This window comes from Solanum stenotomum, chromosome 7, assembly GCF_019186545.1.
Source record: "Solanum stenotomum isolate F172 chromosome 7, ASM1918654v1, whole genome shotgun sequence".
In the NCBI taxonomy this organism is placed as follows: Eukaryota; Viridiplantae; Streptophyta; class Magnoliopsida; order Solanales; family Solanaceae; genus Solanum; species Solanum stenotomum.
This window is the reverse complement of record NC_064288.1, coordinates 8,796,179-8,820,384: the sequence shown is the minus strand read 5'-3', so window position 1 is coordinate 8,820,384 and position 24,206 is coordinate 8,796,179. Positions and strand designations below refer to the sequence as shown.

The window sequence follows — 24,206 nt, the reverse complement described above, 5'->3', positions numbered from 1 at the left end:
TCTTAACTTATCGATACACACACTACATTATCATTTATGATATAGTGTAAGTGAGAAATGATTTTCGAAACTCGAACACTCATACGATACCTAACCTCACGACTGTTTCGACATCGTCTTCTTAGAGAATGACCATAACTAGCCATGAAAAGACAAATAAGGAGAACAAGAACTTGTTGAAATAATATCTCCACTAGAATAATATATTCAATTCCTGATAATGGTTGAAGATCCATAATAACACCTATATTTGCCATAAAAATAAGAATGAATACATATAAAGCTTTTAAATAAGTATCTATGTGCATAAATTCCTAATTTTCGACCATATAAAGAGTGGAATAGATGAGCTCACAGCATATTAAAAAAACAAGCTAAACCTAAATTTCATCTTAAATTGTGAAAGAGATGTTGAAAAATATAGATTTTAATGAAAAATAAGAATACTAACCTTGTAAAGATGAGCAAACAATGTTCGATTGAGCAAAAGGAAGAAGAAACCTACTCTTGAATTTCCATTGACAAAGTACAGAAAGATGAAAGGTTTCTGAAGCAAGTACTATGAAAAATGTTTTTTTAAAAGGCTTTGAGGGTACTTTTGTAATTATATAATATAATGCAAGTGTTAAAATGCTATGTATTACTAATACCTAGAATTTCTTGGTATTAGTAATACACAACTTAATACACAATATAGTGTATAACTAATGCTTGCATTAGTTATACATGACATAAAAAGTGTACCAAACAAGGTATTACTTATACACACACCTAATGCATGCGTTATTTTTCCTAATGCACTCTACCAAACGACCCCTAAGTATATAGGGGGATGCAACCCTAAATGAGGAAAAACATAAGTCTAAAGATATTAAGTCCAAACAAATGAACTAAGAATATATGAGGAATTTGGGGCAACCCAGAAGAAGTAGCTCACCCTTTGATTCAGACATCACGTGTCTCACAATTGAGGTCTCGTAATAGCCATCTAAATATGTCATGTTCTCAACAAAGAAAGAGCAAATGCAGTATCACTACACAACCACAATGTATTTGTATGATCATCGGTTAGTTCCACATATATGAATGTAAACACATAACTAAATCATAGTAATTACAATACAATACATACATTAGTCCAATCAGCAATTCAACCAAACTCTCAGTTACCTTCCTTAATAGATACATTTAATGAAACATGTCTCACATGATCACAAACATGTCCGGTTCACTCAAGGAATTAACATACAAGAGAATAACCAACACACACCAGGTGTAGTCCCCGATCCAACCATTACTAACTTGTACCGACATGGTACATGAGACAACTAATATGATATTCCACACCATGTGTGGTACCTGAGCCAATCAATAGTAACTTGTACCTACGTAATATCCGAGCCAACCAACAATCACACACAAACACACACACTTGTAAGCCATAAGCAATTTAAATAAGTTCATTGCACAAAATTGACAACATGATACCATTTTATATTCATCTCTTTATGTTTCCCCAACATGCATTATACAAGTATTACTATAGAATCAGTTATCATGAACACATTACATAACTTGGAAAATAAGCAACAATCCTCTAACTTGAATTAAGCCTTGAAAGCTCTAAAGAACTTGAGTTTTCCCCTTATTATGCATTCCGTCTTGTTCTTGATCTAAAAAAATGAACATATTCAATAAACAATGAACTAAAAATACTCAAATTTTAAACTCCAAGCCATTCCCATGATCACCACGCTCAAATCAGGGTTTTTTCACCATTAATTCAAGTCAAAACTCTCCCCTAAGATAACCACCATTGATTTTAAGCTCCAAAAATCAAATTACTACATTAGGAAAAGTAATTAACTTACCTTTATCGAAGAATTTAATGAAAAACTAAAGAAGACGACTTAGATTACCCCTTTCTCTTCCCAAAAATGAGTTAGTAGAATCATGACCGCTTTTTAGACTTTTCAAATTCGTGACTTACCCCGCTATAGCAGATCCCAACCGTTATAGAAACTTGCATAGAGACAGAAACTCGTAAATCTTCTCAAAAGTCGTCCCCATTTTGCAATACACCTTCGAACCTTGACGTTCTAAACTAACTCTTTCACGCCAAGTTTGATATTGGAAGTTCTACTTTCTTGAATTCACTTCTGAATAGCCTTACGAACTCATTAATGTCTTTGCTAATAGAAAAATCAATCCAAGCTTAGATATTTTACCCAATACTTCCTTGAATTTCCCTAGACTTTACCTTGCTCAGATTTCGTTTAAAATTGTCATAGCCAAGTTTGATATTGGGAGTTCTACTTTCTTGAATTCACTTCTGAATGGCCTTACGAACTCCTTAATGTCTTTGCTAATAGAAAATCAATCCAAGCTTAGATATTTTACCCAATACTTTCTTGAATTTCCCTAGACTTCACCTTGCTCAGATTTCGTTTAAAATTGGCATAGCCAAAAATTTTTAAGTTACAACTCAAAAAGTTTTCTTACACAATTCTTTAACCGTTGACCTACCTATAAGGACTGGAAGGGGTCGTTACAATCTCAAGAGAAGTTTTCTTTTGTTTTTAGCACATCATTGTTTGAAATTCCTTTCAAGAAGTTGAAAGTTTATCTACTATGCCACAAATAATAAGTTTATCTCAAATTTTAATCTCTTCGGTCCTGAACTCTCCAACAATCATTGTAAAGTCTTGAGCTTGATCTACCTTTGATTTGTTGTCCAACATTTGAAAATAAAAATATTTGCTAGTAGCATATTTTTTCGTTCCAACCTCTTCGATATCATACTTACTCAACAATCATATTCAAGTTTTCTTTGCACGAGAGTAATTTCTATCACAATAATCATAAAAATAATCAGATAGAAAATTAAAAATATAATATCTACACTTATAGGAATTATCATCATATTTTTCACCTCTCTTGAAGAGAAATAAGTTCATCATCATTTATGGAGGTGTTTTCTACCTTATTAGGATTCTTCTCAACTAGCACATAAGAAACATTGAAAAGACTTAAGTTGAAAAGTGTTTTACTCGTTCATCTCTTGAAATAAGTACTACTGAATCAAAATGGCTTGCTGAGAACTCCTATCCTAACATTCCCGAATTTTTCAATTGTTTCCAGGAATCTCCTTAAAATTGTTGATGAAACTACAAATTACAATTGAAAAAATGAAGAAAATGAATTTCGGGTTGAAGCGCGAATATTTCGTTTTCTTTAAGGAGATTAAGTCCACTTAATAAATATTTTCACCGATTCAACAATTTATCCTCTTGACTTGTTCTCTCCAGTATACAATGATATAACAACAATGTATAATTCAACAAACTTTAATGAAAGATTGGGAAGCCCAAGTACTTCTCAAAGTATTACATACTTCAATATTTAGAGAAGACGACTTCAGTTCTGCTATGATTAATTTTCTGCCAAAAGTTAGCATTGAACTTGTTCAGGGTGTTAATAATGGTAATGCAATTCCTAGGATTAGCTCTAAAGAATAAGGGGAGATCATCGACAAAGAAAAGGTGGGAGATCCTTGGGCCATTGATGGTAACATTATTGATTAGTGTTCAATTCTTAGTTCAAACCTCAAGGTCAATATTTTTGGAAAGCCTCTCAATACACATAATGAAGAGATATGGAGACATGGGGTCGCCCTGTCTAATGTCGAAGATTGTAAAGTCAATGTTTTCCCCTTGAACCACATTTTTTCCATGTTATTTCAGTAGTTATATCATGTTACCATTCTTGATTAACATTCTTTGTTGACCAAATCAACTTAACATGTTCAATGATATATGGAACAAAATAATGTTTTTGAACTAAGGTCCCAAACTCTTGAAGTTGCTTTACACATACTATGAACTTTTGGCTTTATTAAGTCGATTTTGAATTGATCTGTTAAAATTTTACTTAAAATGGAAGAAATATGCGTTGGGAAAATCATTTATAAAAAAGTGAAATACACATATCATTGTACATATTTATGCCTCATGGGCCTTCTACCTCCACGCAGCATTCCTCTGTCAAGCTTTCGCCCATTGCGAAAAATATCCCATCACTACTTCCCGCATGAATCAAAATAACTAAAAAAAAAAAATCACATGTATCAAATTAAACTTTGACTATTTAGTTTTATCGGTTGAGATGATATCCAATGACTATGACCTCAACAAACAAACCCACATACAATGATTCACATTGATCATTCATATAAATTTGCAAGTTATTATTTCATTGGTATAATGTATTATTCAAAATCATTGTTCGACTAATATAAATATTAGTTTACATAAATAGGTACTACACGCACATGTTGACAAATTAATATATAAGAGAAGTAAGTGCTAAATTTTGATTCTTTCTTCTGTAAGCTTGATTTATTTGATTCTCTAATGGAAGATTTTATCTTAGTCTATTAAAAATATTACTTTATATGATATTTTTCATCGAAGATATTTATCGATCATATAACTAGAAAATTATATATGAACATAGGAAATCAATTCCTCCATGCACTATACTTAGAAAATTATTACCAAAATAGAAAGGCCACGCACCCCTTGACCAAAGTCTAAACTAACTACTTTATCCTTTCCTTCCCCACCTCTTTTTGTTCCATAATCTGTTGACTAGATATATAACCTTCCATAATCTTACATTGATAAATCATGCTACCAAGAGCCTTTTATTTCAAAGCACAGTTTCTAACCAACCAAGCATTGTTTCTCTATTAACTATAGTATGAGTCAACTTGCAAATGATAGCTGTTATCTCCCATCAGCACAATCACCGCGTAATTTTGTCCAGCAAGACAGACAGCAGGCAAGAATCACCTATCCACCAGTGTTGTTGTCCAGCAGATACAAGGTTAATTTCTCAACCAACTTGCAAATGATAGCTGTTATATCCCATCAGCACAATCACCGCGTAATTTTGTCCAGCAAGACAGACAGCAGGCTAGAATCACCTATCCACCAGTGTTGTTCGTCCAGCAGATACAAGGTTAATTTCTCAACTGTTACAAAACTAGTCATCAATAAAACCATTGAGGTCCAGGCAGAGCACTGATATCCATTTAAAAAATTCCTAAATCATATCTTGACTAGTTCATTTTCAAGTGAGAACAGTTGCTGTTAAGATAGATTTACATAAGAAATTAGCACCAAGTACAGGTGAATTTCTTAACTGTTGCAAAACTGGTAGCCCATAAAACCAATGAGTTCCAGGCCACAGATATTCATAAAAATTGACAATTGCAGATCACATCTCTTCACTAGAATCAGTTTTTGAGAAAAAAGCTGTCATTTAGATAGCATAACATAAGAGATTAGTAACATTTACAGGTGAATGGAATTTGTTTGTGTTTCAGAAACAAAAGCAGTTTACACCCGAAGAAAACTTAACCTGTTAACCCTAACTCTTTAACCATATGTACCTTGCTACCCTTCAAAGGGGAGAAGCATTCCTAATTTTGTTTTTAAAAGAAAAAACTTTGAAGAAACCAGAAGGCCCTTTTTCGTCAAGGATGCCACCAACATTTAGAAGTCAACAAAAAATCCAGAATCTATGGGAGGAGCTTCAGGGGACAATATGTTAAATCCTGTTGAAACTGGGGCGTCTGAAGGTGCAGAAACTAACCAATCAGAATACTGAATGTCCAAATCGCTTGTGTTTTCCATTAACTGAGGATGTCTACTTACCTCCGGTGTCTCACCAGGTTTAGGATTATATACATTACCCGAACTATTAGTTTGGCTAACATGTGTCTCCCAACCAAAGTCAAAATCTTCGAAACTTGGAATTAAAGTATTTTCACCTTGATATTCATGCTGGGAAATATTTTTGCTATCAAATGATGATGATGAAACATGCTGTCTAAGTTCAGGTTGGCAAGAGAAAGTGTTCTCACACCTGCTTCCAAAAGTGTTTTCCATTGTAGCAGGGCAAGGCAAATCGCCACTGCAGGGAACTGAAATGTTTGGTGAGGTTCCATGATCTGGCTGATTGGACAACTGGGAGACGGGGGTAGTTGAATTTCCAAGAGCGGTGACTGCATTTGTTGGGGCGGCCAGTAGATACTGGGAAGCAGCGGTATTTACAGAAGTGTTTCCTCCTTCAGGATGGAAGGCTACTGAAGATAGCAGAGGTAAACTGTTAGCAGAGTTTCCGTCTGCATACTGTTGAGAGAACATTTGGGCTTCAGATGACAGTGGGTTGTTATACATATTACCCACCTGTGACTGGGAGGATACTGAATTTTCACAGGAAACAAGACTTTCAAATTCACTTAGAACACTAGGAAGTGTAGACAAGTGAGGTTGAGAAGGTGATGAATTAGCATATGGCAGAAGGAATGTTGGAGCTTCCGAAGACGCCGAATTTGCACAAACACTGACCTGTGGCTGAGAGGGAATCTGAGGTTCCATTGGTGCATAATTTGTAGATGCACCCACAAACCTAGGCTGCCTAGGTAACCGAGGTTGGAAAGAAACAGCATTAACACCAACTACGCCAGCACTGGGCTGGGAAAGGATCTCAGGCTCCATTGGTGCATAATTTGCAGGTGCACCCACAAGAGCAGGCTGCCGAGGTAGTTGATGTTGGGAAGAAACAGCATTAACACCACGTATCCCAGCATGGGGCTGAGCGGGTATCTGAGGTCCCATTGGTGCATAATTTGCAGGCACACCCACAAAACCAGGCTGCCTCTGTAGTGGAGGTTGGTAAGGAACAGCCCTAGCACCAAGTATGCCAGCATTGTGCTGGGAGGAAGCAATATACTTATTGGAGCCTACAGGCCGTGAGGCAGAAGGCACCTGCCACCTAGCCGCTGAAGAATGAGTTCTACCAAATTGAGGCACAGAACAAGTGTTTGGTGAATTGTATCCAGATCTATCAGTTGCAAACGCCTGTCCAGATGACCCTGCCCTTTTGAATGCTGTTCGGGGAGTAAAAAACTGGGGACCCATGTGACTAACACTGTGCCTTCTGTCCCCTGGATTAACATTAATGCTTGCATTGCGCAACTGTTGAGAGACAACATGGCTATGAAATTTGTCTCTAAGAGCAGTGGACTGCTGTCTAGTTGAATTTGGTAACCCAGGACTGCTTGACATGGAACAAGGACGAATCGGGGCTTGTCTAGACATTTGGTTATGTGGAGGATAATTGGGTACTCTCTGAATAAAACCTGGAGCTTGGTTAGCTACAGGTGGGGGGACAGATACTGAAGTACCACGGCATGGAGTGACCAGTGGAAGCACTTTATCACTTTTCCTTGTGTTTTGTCTCTGTGCTTTCCAAAACTTGTCCTTGTCAGTGGCATGACAATGGGCTGTGCTGGAAATGCCAGTGCCCCAGTAGACACATGGAGCAATTGTGTCACAAACATAACAATGGCACTGAAATTAAGAGAATAGTGATCAAGACTAACAAATTTCACTCAAACTAAATGGAATTCAAATGAAGGAAAAAATTACCTGATCACAATGCCGTTCATGGGGAGTAGAACCAAAGGGAAATTTAGCACAAAGATGTCGTGAATGGGGATAATCTCTGCAGGCAATCTGCAAAAAGGAAGACAAGCAGAAGAAATCAACATCAAAAGACCACCTTCAAACTCCCAAGTGAGATTCGTAAATTACACCGTACAATTATAATCATTGTAATAATAAATTAGTGTGAGAAAATGTACAATAACAGACGAGGGGAATTCTCCATTCAACACTTCTTACTCCAAAAAAATTGCAATGCCACTGATATTAAGTGCATTCACCATTAAAAACTCATCAATGTGTCTTAGTGCATGCTCATAGTGGACCAATCTAGCCCCCATCACGTGCAAAGATCATGCAGGAGAACTATAGCAAAGCAGCTATTTCACTACCAACCACAAGTTAAGCAAGTTCAACATAGGACTAGGTAACAAATGACTTGTGTATTTTTTTGTAAGGTAAAATTTTATATAAGTATCAGCATCAAGAGTATGCTATACATCAAAATAGTTCCCACAGGTTGTGTAGAGAACTAATCAAGTCAATCATGGCTGATTCAGAGAATCATGTATATTTGCCATTTTGCTCCAAAAAGATAACAAGGAAATACAATGAGACTTGAGACTAATTACATTCTCCTTTTTGTCTTCAATAATTCTTGAGTTTCTCTCTCTCTAGATAACCCACCAAATTGTTGCAGGTATTGCATTCCACAGTCTTGAATTTATGCCACTCAGCCCCCTCTTGTGCCAACTTTGTAGAAGATCCTGTGCATCTCTAGGCATTGTCCATTTTTGGCCCAAGGTGACAAAAAAATATGTCCCACAATTGAGCAATTACGTTACAATGCAGAAATAGATGGTTAGTGTCCTCTGGTTGCTCTTCACATAATGCTCTACAGCAAATGTGCATTCCTCTTCTTTGCAAATTCCACTGTGTGAGACATGCATTTTTGCATACTAACCAAATAAAGATCTGAACTTTGCAAGGGGCATGGCTTTTCCAAACTTTTTTCCAAGGCCCAAACTGATGTTGCATTGTGTGGATTGAGCAGAAGGGTGTAGCATGATTTGACTGTAAGGATCCCATCTTTCTTTCCCTTCCAACATATGCTGTCTTTATTGTTTGTAGACATATAAATAGTTCTTATATGCATCGTTCCCTTAATTACATGGGTTATCTTACTACAATAAAAGTGCAGGTAATCTCATCTCCAAAATCGATAAATTGCCCCCAGGAGGAAGGGATGTAAACTTACCTTCACAAATTCACTACTACCTTGTTGGAAATGTCCTCTGTAGTACAAGGGCTAATGAGAACCAAAGAAAATAAAAAATAAAATATATATATATATACACACACACATTGTATGGCGGCGGGGGGATAACTTATCCATCAAATCACACAACTCCATGGTATGCTCTGACACACAGCTGTCTAGCTAATGTAATAGGCAGACTACTATCACTCAGTCAGTTTCACCTCCTAAGAGAACATTACATGGAATTGGTGCAGTTAAAGTCAACCAAACTTCAATGTTTGACCTTCTGTAACAAACATAGTTTACAGCATGGACACATGCAGAGAGAGAAAAGAGAAGTTAGGCAAGGGTGGGCATTACCCTAAATGATGTAACTTAACTATCCATTTCCTCATTACAAGGGGTGGAATATTGCAAGACGCTGTATTGAAATCCAAGTGTACTAGGGTTCAACCAGAAAGATTATGACATGTTCACACACATCAAAGCATAATGATCATGTAAGGGTGCAGTTTAATTCATGTATGTCATTTAGGCAGTCACTGCCAACAAATAAATGGAAGAAGCAACATGATAGACTTTTCACGGTGATATGTTACTTATCAGTCCATTCTTATCTTGTCTCTCTGAAAAATAAAGCTCACAGTCACTGAGGCTTGATCTACCCCATTGTGGAGACCTCTGACCTGGCTTCCCAGATAAATGATAGAAATTTCTTGTCGAGGTAGAGGACCTCGCCTTCAAGGGAATCCATTTAACTGCAGCCATCTGGTGCTGCAACAGTAATCTGAACAGAAAATCAAAATCCTTTAAGGGATCAGACCATCATGATTTCTAGTGTTGATTATAATAAGTTCCTAAGGAGTCATCTATCATCTATGTGGCACAATCAGATCCACTCTTGTCTCCTGCCTCACCAACTCTTTCACTCATGCCAACTAGATTTTTGATTAAGAAGCCTATAACCCTAAAATCAATAAACTTATACAAGGCTTCTATTGTTCTATTGACTTGGCAATAAATATGCTCTTGTACAGAAACGAGGAATGACATGTAGGCGTGAGTGACAAGGTCATTACTATCTCTCTGCTAGTTCATCTTTAAATACATGCACTGCCGACTGATACTCACTCCTCCACTGATCTGATAATCGAGAACATGTGGATCTTTCAAACTTCAGTAGATGATCCCTTCTCTTCTTTCGAGCCGTGTCTACTTGAAGGTGAAAAAAACACATCCACTTCTCCAGTGATCCGATAATCGAGAACATGTGGATCTTTCAAACTTCAGTGGATGATCCCTTCTCTTCTTTCGACCCGTGTCTACTTGAAGGTGAAAAAAATACATCCTATCCGAGTTGAGTTAATAATCATGCGTATCCATTTGAACTTGTTCATATAAATGAATGAGTTCTGGTCAGGTTACCGGCAGCATAAACTCTCAGTACATTGTAACCTTTACCAATGACTACTTTTGCTAAAATAAAATACTTCTTGAGAAATGCTTAATTCCACATCTTCCACCATAATCCACAACAAAATAGATAGCAGAGCACACAAACGATCACTTGATTGTAACAACAGCACTCTACTATTTCATCAAATGTTCTAATTTCAGGTAACTTACTGCATTAATCAACCGAATGTCTTCTTTAGCCATACAGGATTAGGTCTCTTTTTCTCTCCTTCATCATAGAGTCTAGATACATGTTTTTATGATATGAGCCAGACAAGGACAAACTCATTGCTAGATCAATTAAACATGTTTTCCTTTGGTATTCTGGACTTCAAAAAGGGTACAAATGTTATTTTCCACAGGAGCAGTTGTATTTTGTAAGCTCAAATCTCTTTCCATGTTTGAGGGTGGCAAGTACAACGTTTTCTGAGATGAGAGAGTATGATTTAGAATTTGGAGAGTGAAAGGTTTGGATTTTTCTTGGGAAACTCAAGATTTGGAGAGTATTTGGACAGACATTTAATAGTGACTTGATATTTTTGAAAAGGAGTGGATTAGCCCTTCCTGAACAAAGCAACACAATCACACAAAGCAGTTATAACACGTAGCACATAAATAGTTATATAGTGCGTCCCAAGCAGGTATGTGACCTTTTTTTGCCAAGGGGGCCGCCTAGCGATTTGAAAGACATATGTGCCGTATTTAGACCATTCCATTGCCCAAAAATATAAGCTTCATATATCTAATCAAAACGCTCCTTCAAGGAGTACACAAAGCGAAATGAAATAGGGGGCACATTTAGGGAAAGGGAAATGCATAAAGCAACAGGCCCACACAGGGGCAAATATAGGTTAGTACGTAAAAAGGAATACATAAAAGCAAACTCACGCAAGGGAGAAAACTATTGAAATGGTCAGGATGGCCCCTGCGTAGGATAGTGCTAGTACTAAAGGTAAGAAAGTAGGTACAAGTACTACCACCAAGCCTATCCCTCAGAAAAGCAAGAGGACACTCAACTAGCGGCTAATCTTCTACCCTACTCTACAACCTCCAAATCCTCTTGTCCATTGACAACAAAACAATGACTAGAAAATTCAAGAAAACAATCAAATTAGCAACCATACTAATCCCTAATTGCTTGTAAGAATACAGAAGCAACCAACTAGAAAGAATCATGTTGGCTAATCATTAACCATAACCCTATTGCCACAATTGTAAAGATATGGATTTTGAGCGAAAAGCCTTAACCAATATAAATAAAAGATGCATCTCACTTGAGCTATGCCTTAATAAGAAAGTGCATCCAACAAATCAAGCAGAGGTGGTGTGACAGTGACTTAAGAAAAAAGAAATTTACCCCAACATGAAGGGCATGCTCTGACTTGAGAAAAGGTTAAAGAGAGAGAGAATCTAGTAGTGTAACAAGCTAGAGAATGACCAGTACCTAATGGCCATGAAGAAACATATTTTGAGTCTGAATCAACACAAATCCATTGAAGTAACAAAGAATAAGATTTAAGGGGATACAGAAAGAACACCTCTACGCCTATTATTATGATACCACTAGTTAGCTAATGCAGATAATCATAAAGACAGCTTGACACTTCCATAAAAGAGGGAAAGTGTGGAAAGCCCAGACCCAATGTTGACTGAATTTGAAAAACAAAAATCTACAGGGGAAGATCTTTTTTTCCGCTAATTGTTTATAATTCCAGAATGCATACTAGTTTGACATGTGATTTCTGGTTTCATGCAAATAAATATTATTCTCGAACAAAAGTGAATTGCAATGCAAAAGCAATTTTGACACTGAGCCCAATTAAAGCCAAGAGAAAAAATGACACAGATGTATCATACAGAAGAAATTGGTGGAAAGCACAGGTAGAGTTCAGATTACAAAAGTTCCACCTTTTTTTTGTTTCCCTATCCGTAAAAGGAAAAAAAAAAAAAAAAAAGACAACAAAGGTCTCAAGTTTACGGCAAAAAAACTAGGTGATCTTCCCATCTATCCAAGCTTGGTGGACGGAGTACCTATGCTAGTGGGAGGTAACAATTACACTGTGGAATTAGTCGAGGTGCGCACAAACTACAAAGTGGTCCAGACATCACGCTTCTTAAAAAAAAGACAATTATAAGATAAACTTGGCTGGACAACCCTCCTAGTGAAGACCTAAATGAACAACCAAAGGACCTTTCGAATTTGTACAAAAAAAGAAATACAACTGTAGGCGTAGCTAAGGAGATAAGCCATGTGATAACTAACACAGTGAAGGGTCTTTCTTCCCACCCAGCCTGGCACTCTCCATTGGACCTCTGTAGTGTTGCTTTGTTCTCCAAACTTAAGCCTCAACTTCTCATGCCAAACTCTCTACATATCCCCACCACCACACACAGAGTACACAGACATGCCACTCAGGTCCCTTCTGCTTCTCACTTAACCGGCTTTGTGAGAGAAAAACCACACAAATGTATCATACAGAAGAAATGAGTGGAAAGCACAAGTGGTGGTTCAGATTACAAAAGTTTCACCTTTCCACCTTTGATTGTACTTTTTGATGACATGTAGAAGGAGGTTTCTTGTTTAAGATCCTTCTTTTTTATTATTGGTAATTTCTAAATTAAGGGCTTGTTTGGCAGGAGGATAAGTAATAACAAATCCCGAGATTAATTTTAGGATGAGTTTATCCTATGTCTGGTTGGGATAAACTCGTGAGATAGCTTACCTGGGATTGTAGTGTTACTTTTATCCCACATTGAGGGTGGGATAACAATCATGGGATAAATGATCCCGGGATAACTTGTTTCCAAATAACGATCCCTAAGATCTTTATGAGTTTAAAACCTAGGGGCTTCAATGGGGTTTTAGATGAAGAGATTTTTTTTCTGTAATTCACAGAATTAAAATAATAGATGATTGTTTGATATCACCAGAACAAGATACCAGCAAATATTAGAAGATCCTGCCAAGAAATCTAATAGTGAAGTCATAAACTATTTGAAGGAAATGAGCAGAGACTATCATCTCTCTAAAACTCCACATGTTCATAATCTTTCCTCTATTCTTTTGTATATTCATTCCCTTTGCCATTTTGCTAGGTCTTTTTTCACTACTAACTTAAAACTTTCCAGCACAAATCAAGACACTTATTGAAGCAAACAAAACAGACACTAGGTCAATTGGGTAAATATTAAAAAAAGGTGTTATCTCTAACAATAAAAAAAATAAAGGTGTGATCTTGCAAAACTCAGTACCTGACCCTTTTCGCTTACAACAAGCAATTCATCAGAATCATCACCTCTATCATTCTCAACTTCGACAGGCTTATCTGGGTCTTCCTCCAAAACCACACAATCATCATCATCATCGTCAGCATTGGTTAACAACTTCAAATTTTGTTTTGGATTCACAATAACTTCCCCCACCACTACAACATCATCAGAATCATCTTTGCTGCGTCCATCCCCTTCTTCACCCAAAAGTTCCGTTATCCAGTCATAGTCATCGCTCCCTCTTCCACCGCCGCCGCCACCATCGCCACCTCTGTTTTTCACAAAACCCACTTCTTCATCTGAACTTATATCCAATATCACTCTCTCCGGATCATCCATCATTGCGTACGTAACCCAAATTCTCACAATTTCTTGAAATCCCCCAAAATCTTACATACTTTTCTTCGACCAAGAATTTAAAAAAACCCCACAACACTAGGGTTTGTTGAATAGAAAAATTCCGGTGTCAGAGGTGAATAGGGGGCGAAGGAGATGGGTGAATAATGATGATAAATTGAAAATTAAAAGTGATTGAAACCCTAATATACAGAAATTTGGAAGAGAAAGAGAGATTGAATTATGGAGCTTTTTGCTCATTCTCACTCCTTTCAAGTCTCTCTATAGTTTTTTGATTTTTCTGCGTTGAGTCTTTCGGTTGGTTGGTTGAGTCACAAACCAGGTAAATTACGAGATGCTCTTACCGATTCTTTCGCCGTACGAACAATGACGGAGAGAAAAACATTGAAAATATCCTTAAATATATTTTTAATTTTTTAAATATGAGTGAAATATATTTACAATCTTTTGGATTTTTATTAATATTTTGTTCAAATGGTTGTTATATATTATTTTATAATGTATCACATTATATTGTTTATTAAACGTAGTGGTTGGATAGACTGTATTATTTTTTATAGTTATGTAATGTCATACTTCAACAATTTAAATAATAAATCTGTAAGAAAAGTAGAGGACGAGGTAAAATTATTATGAAAATGTATAATAAAAGATAAAATAAGATAATTAAATAATAAGTAAAGATAAAATGAGAGGAATCTATTAAGGTAACGACACAATCACACCAAATCAATCGTTACGTAAAATGAGACTTTTCGTTGTTGCCTAATGATGGATTTAAATGATACAATACAATATTATATAAGTAACAATCAAAACAAACATGTTATTTGAACGAACGAAGCATTTCATGCTTCTATTAGAGCTTGAATCCACTTACTGTGTCATGTGGTAGGTGAAGGTGTATTTAAGTTCAATTTAAAGGCTGTCAATAATTTAGGGAAGAAATTAATAATTAGTATCAAGTTTAAGAGTGTTTTCAATACTTCTCTCTAAATCGATTAATAATTTTAGTAAATGTGATAAATTATTATTTAAATTAAAAATATATTTATTTTTGAATATTATGGGCAACTAAAAAGACGACCAAAGAAATACTCCACTTCCACTGTCCCATTTATTTTAAGTGTTGTTACTTTTTCTTTTTTAATTTGTCCAAAAAGAATATTATTTTATTATAATTAAAAATAATTTAATTTTAAATTTTTTTCTTTTATTTTTAATTAAATTATTTATAACCACTATAATATAAATTATTTACACTTTCAATTTCAATTTTTTTAAAAAAATATCATATCAAACTAAACGATACCACAAATGAAAATGGATGGAAATTATTTATTGGCGAAAAGTACTTGTACTTTACTACGGATCATTTATTTAAATCATGGTAGGACCCAAGTAAAAGATATGGGAAATTTCTCCTCAAATGTAACGTTATTTATATTATTATTTATACGTTGCACTGCTGACGTTAGAAGGTTCCAACTTTTTCTCCAAGTCACAAGAAAAAAAAATAAAAAAAAAAATATCACAAGAGTCCTCAACTGTTAGAGAACCTCCAATAATTCAAATTCAAATAGTGAATATGTTTACTAATTTTATGGTTAATTAGTGAGTTTAAAAGTATTTATACAATCAATCAGTTATTAGGTAAATAAATATTTTGACTTTATAATATATATGTATCATAATAAAATAAAATTTTAATAATAATAATGCAATAATAATGCAATCAAAATGACAAAAGAAAACAAAAGTTAATAATATTATTTGTAAAAAGTTGTGTAGTGAGATACATATATTAACGAAATTCATCGCTTTGCATCTTCAAAAGTTATGTAATAATATTTAATTCATCATTTTTTTACAAAATATTATATTTATCTTAACGTTAGTTATTATTTTAAATAATTTTAATATGTTTATTGCTTGATGTGATACACACAAACAACTTAAAATTATAAAGGTTTCATAGAATGTTGATTGAACTTTTTATCATTCATTAAAAAAAAAATTAATAGACAAAATTATTTATTTGCTATTTTTTTGCAAATAATTGTCATTTAATTATTTTCTTAATATTTAAGACTTTAAAATTAATTAAAGCTATAATGTTACATCTTTGTTCATTTATAATATGTATGAACTCTTACTATTTATTACTTTAAATTGACTAAATCTACTTATTAAATCCTTCTTTATTTGAACTATATTAAAAGTCTTAACTTTTGAGACTTTAAACTCAATATGTTTACCTTATATAAATCTTATTTAAATTATAATAAACAATAATTTTTTAGAAAAAGTATTAAAGTAAGAGGTTTTATTTTTTAAAATACAACTTTGTAATCTTTCTATATGAAATTTTGATATTTTAGATAGGTATAATATTTGTGTTAATGTCAATTGCTATTTTTTAATAATTTTATTTATTTTTGTATATAGTTTTATTGATTATGCGGCATCTATTCAAAGCACGTACACTAAACTAGTATTATTTTAAAAATATGAAGATATTTAAAAGTGTTGATTGAATTTTCGCCCTTCATTAAACTCTACAATAGACAAAATAGGCATTTACTATTTTTCTCAAATAATTGTTATTTAATTATTATCCTAATATTTAGGATTTTGAAATTAATTAAAATTATAACTATTAAATCTTTACTTATTTGTAATAGGTAAGAAATCCTAATATTTAGTACTTTATATTGACTAAAAATTTATTTCTTACATCTTTGATCCTTCCTTATTAAAACTATATTAGAAGTTCTAATATTTAAGGCTTTAAAATTAATGATTCTCACCTTATATAAATCTTACTTAAATCATGGTAAATAAAATAAACCAATTAATTATTTAAAAATATTAAAGAAGGAGGTTCACATTTAATTAGTTAAATCACTTTGTAACCTTTCACAAATTAACATTTTCACTAAAAGAAATTAAAAGAAATAATTTCAAAACTTTCGTATAGGTTTCTCTTCATCCACACTGACATTTTTTGTGATTCAAAATATTACATTTACCTTCTTATTTTAATTTTGTTGTAACTATTTTTTCATTTATATATAAAATATATACATATATAAGATATATAATATGATTACTTTGTCCTTTTTAATTAATTTTAGACACACTATTAAATATACAACACAAAAAAATATCTAAATAAGCGTAGTGTCAATTGTATCATTCTACCAACATGCCTATATTTGCAGGGTTAGGCATAGTTTGGACCAACATCTAGGTACTTATTAGGAATTAATTTCTCAATTATGCAATTTTGATCTATATTAGTATTAAATAATACAATTTTATAGATAATATAATTTTTATTTATTACTAATGTAATAGATATGTGGTAGTTTTGCGTTTTAACGACAGTAATTGCATTAATTCCTGATTTAGATAGAGGTTCTTCAAGAAACTCTACTTCTTTTGATGTATCTTCAGATTTAGATTTATAGAATTTCGGTTCTTGATTAGATGGTAGATTATTTAATATTTTATTAGTAATTGATTCAACTTCTAAAATGTTAAGTCTATATCTAATATCGTTTATTTCATTGTTTACATGTTATAATTTTGTCTGAATACTCTGTAGTGTTGTTTTAGATTTTGGTTCTTTAAATTTATTTAATACATTTGTCATGTTTAAAGATTTAATAGTTTTGTTATCAGATTGTTTATCAAGAATTAAATCTCTTGAGGCAATTAAATATTTTTTTCTTTAAACCGGGGTCTTCAATATGATCTATCATATCAAAGAATGTTTCTTTATTACTACTAGCAATTATATTTATGGAATGGTTTTGCAGGTGCAAATTGCAATACGACATCCACAAGGATTTGATAATTTGCTAATATCAGAACTATAAGCTATATTTAGCTTATCGTCATCGCTAAAATTTTTATTGGTGGAGGAGTTATTTTCATCTTCTTCTAGAATGGAATATAATTTATTCTTAACCTCTTCTTCTAACTCTAACATATTAATTTTGTCTTTCTTTTTATTAGTGGTTGGGCAATTATTGGCTCAATGTCCTATTTTTCCGCAGTCCCAACACTTGTCAGTGTTATTTGATTTGAATTTATTTTTACTAGGGTCTTGGTTAAATTTTTTGAATCTCTTTTTGTAGTGACGCGATCTTTCCAATTTATAGTCATTCTTATTGTAACACCCTGGAAACTAGTAGGCTAAACTAGAGCTTGACGTGAGGGTTAGGGTCATAGATATAACTTCCTGTACTTAAAATGAAGGGTTGAAGGTTAGAATGTCAAAGTACAACTCCTCAAGGACCTCAAGGACCCAAAAATCTGCCTCTAAACAGTAGACCTACGAAAGGGACCCACTCCCCGTGGGTGAGGGGTCGTGGGTCAGGGTCTTCGGAACTGAGTTGCAGACCACCACCCACGGATGACCAGCACGCCCTGTGGGTCCACTGATGAGTCAGAGATTTGGACTCATTTAGGGCTTTGTTTACAATGATTTAGTGTCCTCAAATGCTTATTTATGTAAAACCTTTGATTTCTAGGTATATGGATTGAGGAACAAAGCAAGGACACTGATTTGCAAAAAGGAAAGAAGCAAGCTAAAACAATGAAGAAAAACAAGTCTGATGATCGCCAAGTCCACTTGGCGAGTCGTTGAATGGCTACTTGACCGCCTAAAGTTCCAGTGTGCTAAGCCCTGAAGGAAAGAATCAAGTCGGCGAGAGAAAGGAGCAGTCGGCGGATCACCGAGTGGTTCCGCGTGCAGTGTTGGATTGCCCAAAGTTACAGACCTTGGGATGCTAAAGGCCAAGGCAGAGAGGCGATGGAAATGACCAAATGGTAGATCACTGAATGGTTCGGCGAGCCCGACTTACTTCGCCAAGTGACTCTTCTCAGCACATTTTTGGCGACTATAAATATATTTTTGAATATTTAGTTTAGTATCAATTACTCTTTAGAAGAGATTTTTATCAAGTTTTGAACTCTAAGACGAATTTTCTCTAGTTTTTCTAAGCTTTGAAGAATTGAAGTTTTTCACTTTTGAGAAATTGTAAGTGAGTCTTTGAGATTCTTCAACTTGGACCATTGTAAAGACATCAATCTTACCAGTTGATGGAAACTCAATTTGGAAACAATTTTTATCTTTTTATAATGTCTAGCTAAAACCCTAATTCTTGGAGTGTGATTATGGGCTGATTTAGTTTTTGGGTATTACTAATTGTTAGTTTAAATGCTATTTAGAAGTGAGTTCAATCATTAATTGTGGTTTAATTTAAGAATTGTAGTTGCAAATGCAATTCTACCCTTGTGTTTTTGGCTTGCTAGAGAGGTTTTAAAACTAAGATTATTGATTGATGGTCTGTGGGTATTGGGTTGTCATGGGTTCAGCTCGAGAGAGTGAATCATAAACCTTTTTCTACATATTCAACTCGAGAGAGTGAATGGACTAAAGTGTAGGTTGCTTTTATTTTGCATACTCGTTGATGTTCTAGAGAAATCGACTTGATTCAGGGTAAACTATTCGAGAGAAAGTTTACCCCCTCTATAGTCTAGCTTACTCACTAATATCTAGCTATTTTCTAATAGTTGCAATTACCCATTTATCTATATTAGCCTATAATCAAATCACATCCCAAGAACCCGTCTCGTTATTGTTATTTTGTATTGTTTGCTGCTGTTATAGTTGATAATTTCAAACCAAAACCCTCCATTTGACATTCGTGTCACCCCCTGATTTGAATGATGTTTTTATTCGATAAATTTTATTCCTATGACTGATTTGACCACGGTCACACTTTACTATTGAATCTTAAACACGTACCGTTCACTGTGGGATTCGACCCTAACTCACTTAGTTAGGTTTTATACTAACTAGAAATCGTTGACGCTTAGAATTAGATGAAGTGTCCTTGAAACGTTAATCAAAATGGCGCCGCTGCCGAGGAGTGGTGTTGTTTAAGATTCTTTTGGTTAAGTTGAATTTTATTCTTGCTAGTCATAGTTGAATCTACTTATTTTTATTTTTGGTTTGTGTGTTGCTGTTTTAAACAGAGGAAATGAGTGTCAACGGAAGCAATGGTAGTCAAGTGGGCCACCAAGATGACATCGGCAACCTCAATGATGTCAATGAGCCAAATGTTAATGAACCTCATCTAACGGGTGGAATTGGTGCCATTCACTTACCTCCGGCCGAAGAGAACGTTGTGTTCCACATTACAAGTACCATGTTGCAGCTCTTGCAATTGAAAGGGTTGTTTGGTGGGTTGTCTCATGAGGATCCCCATGAGCACATAAGAAACTTTGATGACATTTGCGGACCGTTCTTCTTCAAGAACATATCCCAAGAGTCGGTCCGGTTGAGGTTGTTCCCATTTTCTTTAATGGGAGAAACATGCAAGTGGTTGGCTGAATTGCCAAGAGACTCCATTTCTTCATGGGAAGAGCTTGTCACCGCATTTTAAGTGTAATGTTTCCCTCATTCGAAGATAATGACACTTCGGGACAACATCCAAAGCTTCAAGCGTTTGGAGGGTGAGCCAATTCATGAGACTTGTCTAAGATTTAAAAAGCTGGTGTTTCAATGCCCAACTCATGGTTTGCCCGACAGCGTTTTGCTGCAATATTATTACCGAAGCCTTGATTCGGTGAACAAGGGCGTAGCTGACTAGCTTTCTCCGAGAGGTTTGCTGCAACAACCTTACATTATAGCAGCCCAGCTTTTGGATGGTATGACCAAAATTAATCGGGCTTGGTACACTCGCGATTATCAGGTCTCTCCTCTCACTTTTAAATTGACCAAGGTGCAGCTTGAGAAAGACCAACAGAGGGACCAAAACATGGCAAAGATGATGACCCAACTTGACATCCTAGCCAAAAAATGTCATGGGAGCTGGTGCTAGGAGTGTCAATGTTGTGGATGTTGGGTGTGCAAGTCCTAATGAGGCCAAGTTCAAAGCGTTGTACAATGAAAAAGTGAACTTCCTAGCTAACCAAGGTAGAGGTTATCTTGCTAAATGAGGGCTGAAGAGATCGTGATAGAGAGTGGAGGGATCGTAACCCCACTTGGAAGGAAAGAGACGGGGAAAATGATATGTATGTTCTTCCCCACGAGCGCTAAAAGCACAAAGATTCTGAGGATGGCCGATCTGAGTATATGCTCTCTCGTATTCTCAACAAGGTTGAGGGGTCCGCTAAAATTTTGAAAGAGATGAAGAAAGATGTATCGACCCTTAACCAAATGGTTACTTCTCATTTCGTCTCTATCAAGCAGTTGGAGACCCAAATGGTTCAAATTTCTTCTCATTTAAACCCGAGACAACAAGGGGGTTGCCTAGTGACACTATGGTGAACCCCAAGAATGAGGTTTAAGCGAGGACTTGCATCGTGCCACGACGTTAACTAAGGCGCTGCTTGGGAGGCAACCCAAGTTTTTATTGTTTTATTTTTGTTTTTGGAATAATCGTCTGTTGATTGTGTAGATGAAAGTGTGGAATGTGTTTGAAAAGTACAGGTTGGCGAGCAAAATGTCCAGTCGGTGACTCGCCGAGGAGGCCGACTTGGACCGCGTTGGACTCAAGTAATTATGAAGTTGGAGTTTGTAAAACTCGGTGGGTCCATGGACAAGTCGGTGAATCGCCGAACAGGTTGGCGATCGCGACTTTGTCCGTCGTTTGGACCCCCACATTAACTGGAGGTCCTGTAAAACTCGGCGAGATAAGTGACGACTCGGTGTGTTGCTAAGTGGTTCGGCGAGGTCGACTAATATCGTCGAAGGGGCGCGAACTGGACGGTTTTTAAAAGGCCAAAGGTTTAAAAGTTCAAACTCTTTCACTTTCCCTCAATTTTTAACTTCACAAAAGCACACTCGCACTATATTTCTCGTATTTTTGCGTTTACCCGTTCCTAGTCGTCTATCTTGTGTTTGGAGCTGGAAACCTTTGCCGCCTAGCATTTCAATTCTCATATTCGGCATAAAATGTTGGTTTTCTGAACCCCGAACTCGTATTTAGCGGTTATACTCATTTGCAGTTATATTGTTCTTAATGATGTGTGCTGGGCCTCTCTGAATTCGTATAAGTGTGCTTATTTGCCTGTCTTAAATTCAAGATCTTGCCTAAAATGCCTAATTGTTGATTTCCAGAGTTTCGTGTCTTAAAATTGATAAAATTGTTGGGTTGTGCTTAATTGTTGTTGGGTCTAGTCGCGCGATATCTGAGTAACCCATAATTGTGCTAAATGGCATAGTTTGCCCGATGATGGAGCGTTTGATGTCATTCTTAAAGGCTTAAGTCGTCAAATGACCAAATTTTGGCCAAACCGGGGAAAGTCTGAGTATCCCGGTGGCATGGGTCTTATGGGTCTAGGTTTAATTGAATAAGTGCATGCTTTGATTTTGTTTTCGGAGGCTGCGGGGTTGATTTTGGAAGTCGGGGTAAAAAGTAGGCACGTTGGGCAGTTTCGTGAGCTAGGTCAAGCTCGCCGAGCCATTCGGCGGTTCGTTGAATCCCTCTTTATTGCCTTTAATTTCATGGTTTTTGATGCTTTTGGTTCTGTAACTTTCGACGAGAAGCTTGAGTTCATCGACTGCACTCGGCGACTCACCGAAAGTCTTATTTGATCACCCTTTCTTCGCCCCTAACCCCTAAAATGCATTGAAACTTTCAGCGGGCTAGTCTATGCTCACCGAAAGGCCCCTTCCATCGCCGACATGCCATTTTTTTGGAAAATTTTGAAGCCAATATTTTCGGCGAGCCCAATTTAGCTCACTAGAGTGATTTGGCGACTCATCGATCGGTTCGGTAAGTCTATCTGCAATATGATTTCTGTGATTTTTCTTTAAGATGTTTCTAACTTTCTACGATGTTTTTGCAATATGGCTAGACCAAAAGTGGCAGGGAGAAACATGACGCCCCGCAGGAGGGCTAAGGGAATCACCATTAATGAGGATGCAACTGTATCTAGGGCAAAGGCTACACAAACTTCCTACCACAGGTGGGAAGGGAACAGGGAAAGGCAAGGCACCTGCTCATGCATCACCGGAGGTCAGCTCCGACAGTGACGATATATATGCCACTCACCTCACCACTTCTGAGAGTAAGGGTGAGCACCAGGACCATCATGTTGCAACTTCTGAGCCTGAGGATAATGAGATATTGATGCCCAAAGTGCTGAACTGCGCTCCAAGAGGATGCATCTAGGATCAGGGTGACAGAGACTTGTACTTCTCCTCCCGCTCCAGCACAGGTTGTGTTCCCAGTGCCAGCTGCACAGAGTCCTCTCCCCGGTCTATGAATAGACTAAAGACTGAGGGATTGAGGACCATCATCGAAGAGAATAGGTTGTCTACTGATGGAGTCATAGACAAATACTCGGAGATCGTGAGTTGCTTGAGGTCTCACAAGTTCCAGCTATTCACTCGACCTTATGGCCCTTATGTTTCCAATTGGGTCCGAGAGTTCTACTCTGCTTACGGAGCATTAGAGCCACAAGGGAAGAAAAAGGCCGCTAAATTCAAATCGGTAGACTATGTGGTTGTCAGGGGCAGAAAGGTGAAGTGTGATAGTGATGTTATCAATGCAATCTTGGAGTGTTCAAAAGAAATTGAGGATGACTGTCAATACATGATCATAACAAAAATGCTGGAGAATATGAAAAAATGGTTGGCTCCTCTAATATCTGACGATACTCCTAAGTGGATCGAGGTTGGAGCACCCATTGAAAAGAAGGACCTCTATATAGCAGCAAGGTTTTGGTTTGGCTTCATCAGCAGTACTATCATGCCATCTCAGAATGAGTCGATTCTCTGCCACGCGAAAGCAACTTGCCTTGGTTGTATCATTGATGGGACAAGGCTTAATTTAGGTATAATTATCGCACATGAGATGGCCATGAGGGTCAAGCAGCACCAAACCTCCCTCCCTTTTCTGGTGTTGATCACTGAGTTATGCAGACGGGCTCGGGTGCCTCGAGATGAGAAGAAGGATGTGAAAGTAATTCCCACATCTTTTACTGACATCTGAAGGATTGAGGCTGAGTACTTGAAGGATGAGGCCAAGAAGAAGAAGGCAGCCCCGGTGGATACATCCCCGATTGTGGATACTGATACGTTGCCTTTAGAGGCACCTTTGCCTACTCCAGCCCTTGGGCCTTTAGGTATACCTAGTACGGCCCCTTCCATGATGCCTAGTTCCTCTGAAGTTCCCTTGCCTCCTTGGTCTGGTGCCTCTGTTGCTACTACTTTCTGACCTCCACTCACCCAGGCTGCATTACTACGGATGGGGTAGCTAGCCCATTCTGCTGATAGGTGCGCCTCCAGGCTTGAGGCCACCATTCCTGGCATGATCAAGAGG

The 24,206-nt window shown here is 36.3% G+C and overlaps 1 protein-coding gene across 1 annotated transcript; it reads right to left on the bottom strand.

The window, feature by feature from the left end:
* Nucleotides 1-5,311: 5,311 nt before the first annotated feature.
* On the bottom strand, nucleotides 5,312-14,175 carry LOC125870155 (uncharacterized). Its single transcript, XM_049550500.1, has 3 exons — nucleotides 13,483-14,175; nucleotides 7,500-7,586; nucleotides 5,312-7,421 (listed from the first exon to the last, which is right to left on the bottom strand). Exons 1-3 carry the CDS (start codon nucleotides 13,840-13,842, stop codon nucleotides 5,559-5,561), a joined length of 2,310 nt encoding a protein of 769 aa, XP_049406457.1. The 5' UTR covers nucleotides 13,843-14,175; the 3' UTR covers nucleotides 5,312-5,558.
* Nucleotides 14,176-24,206: the final 10,031 nt, after the last annotated feature.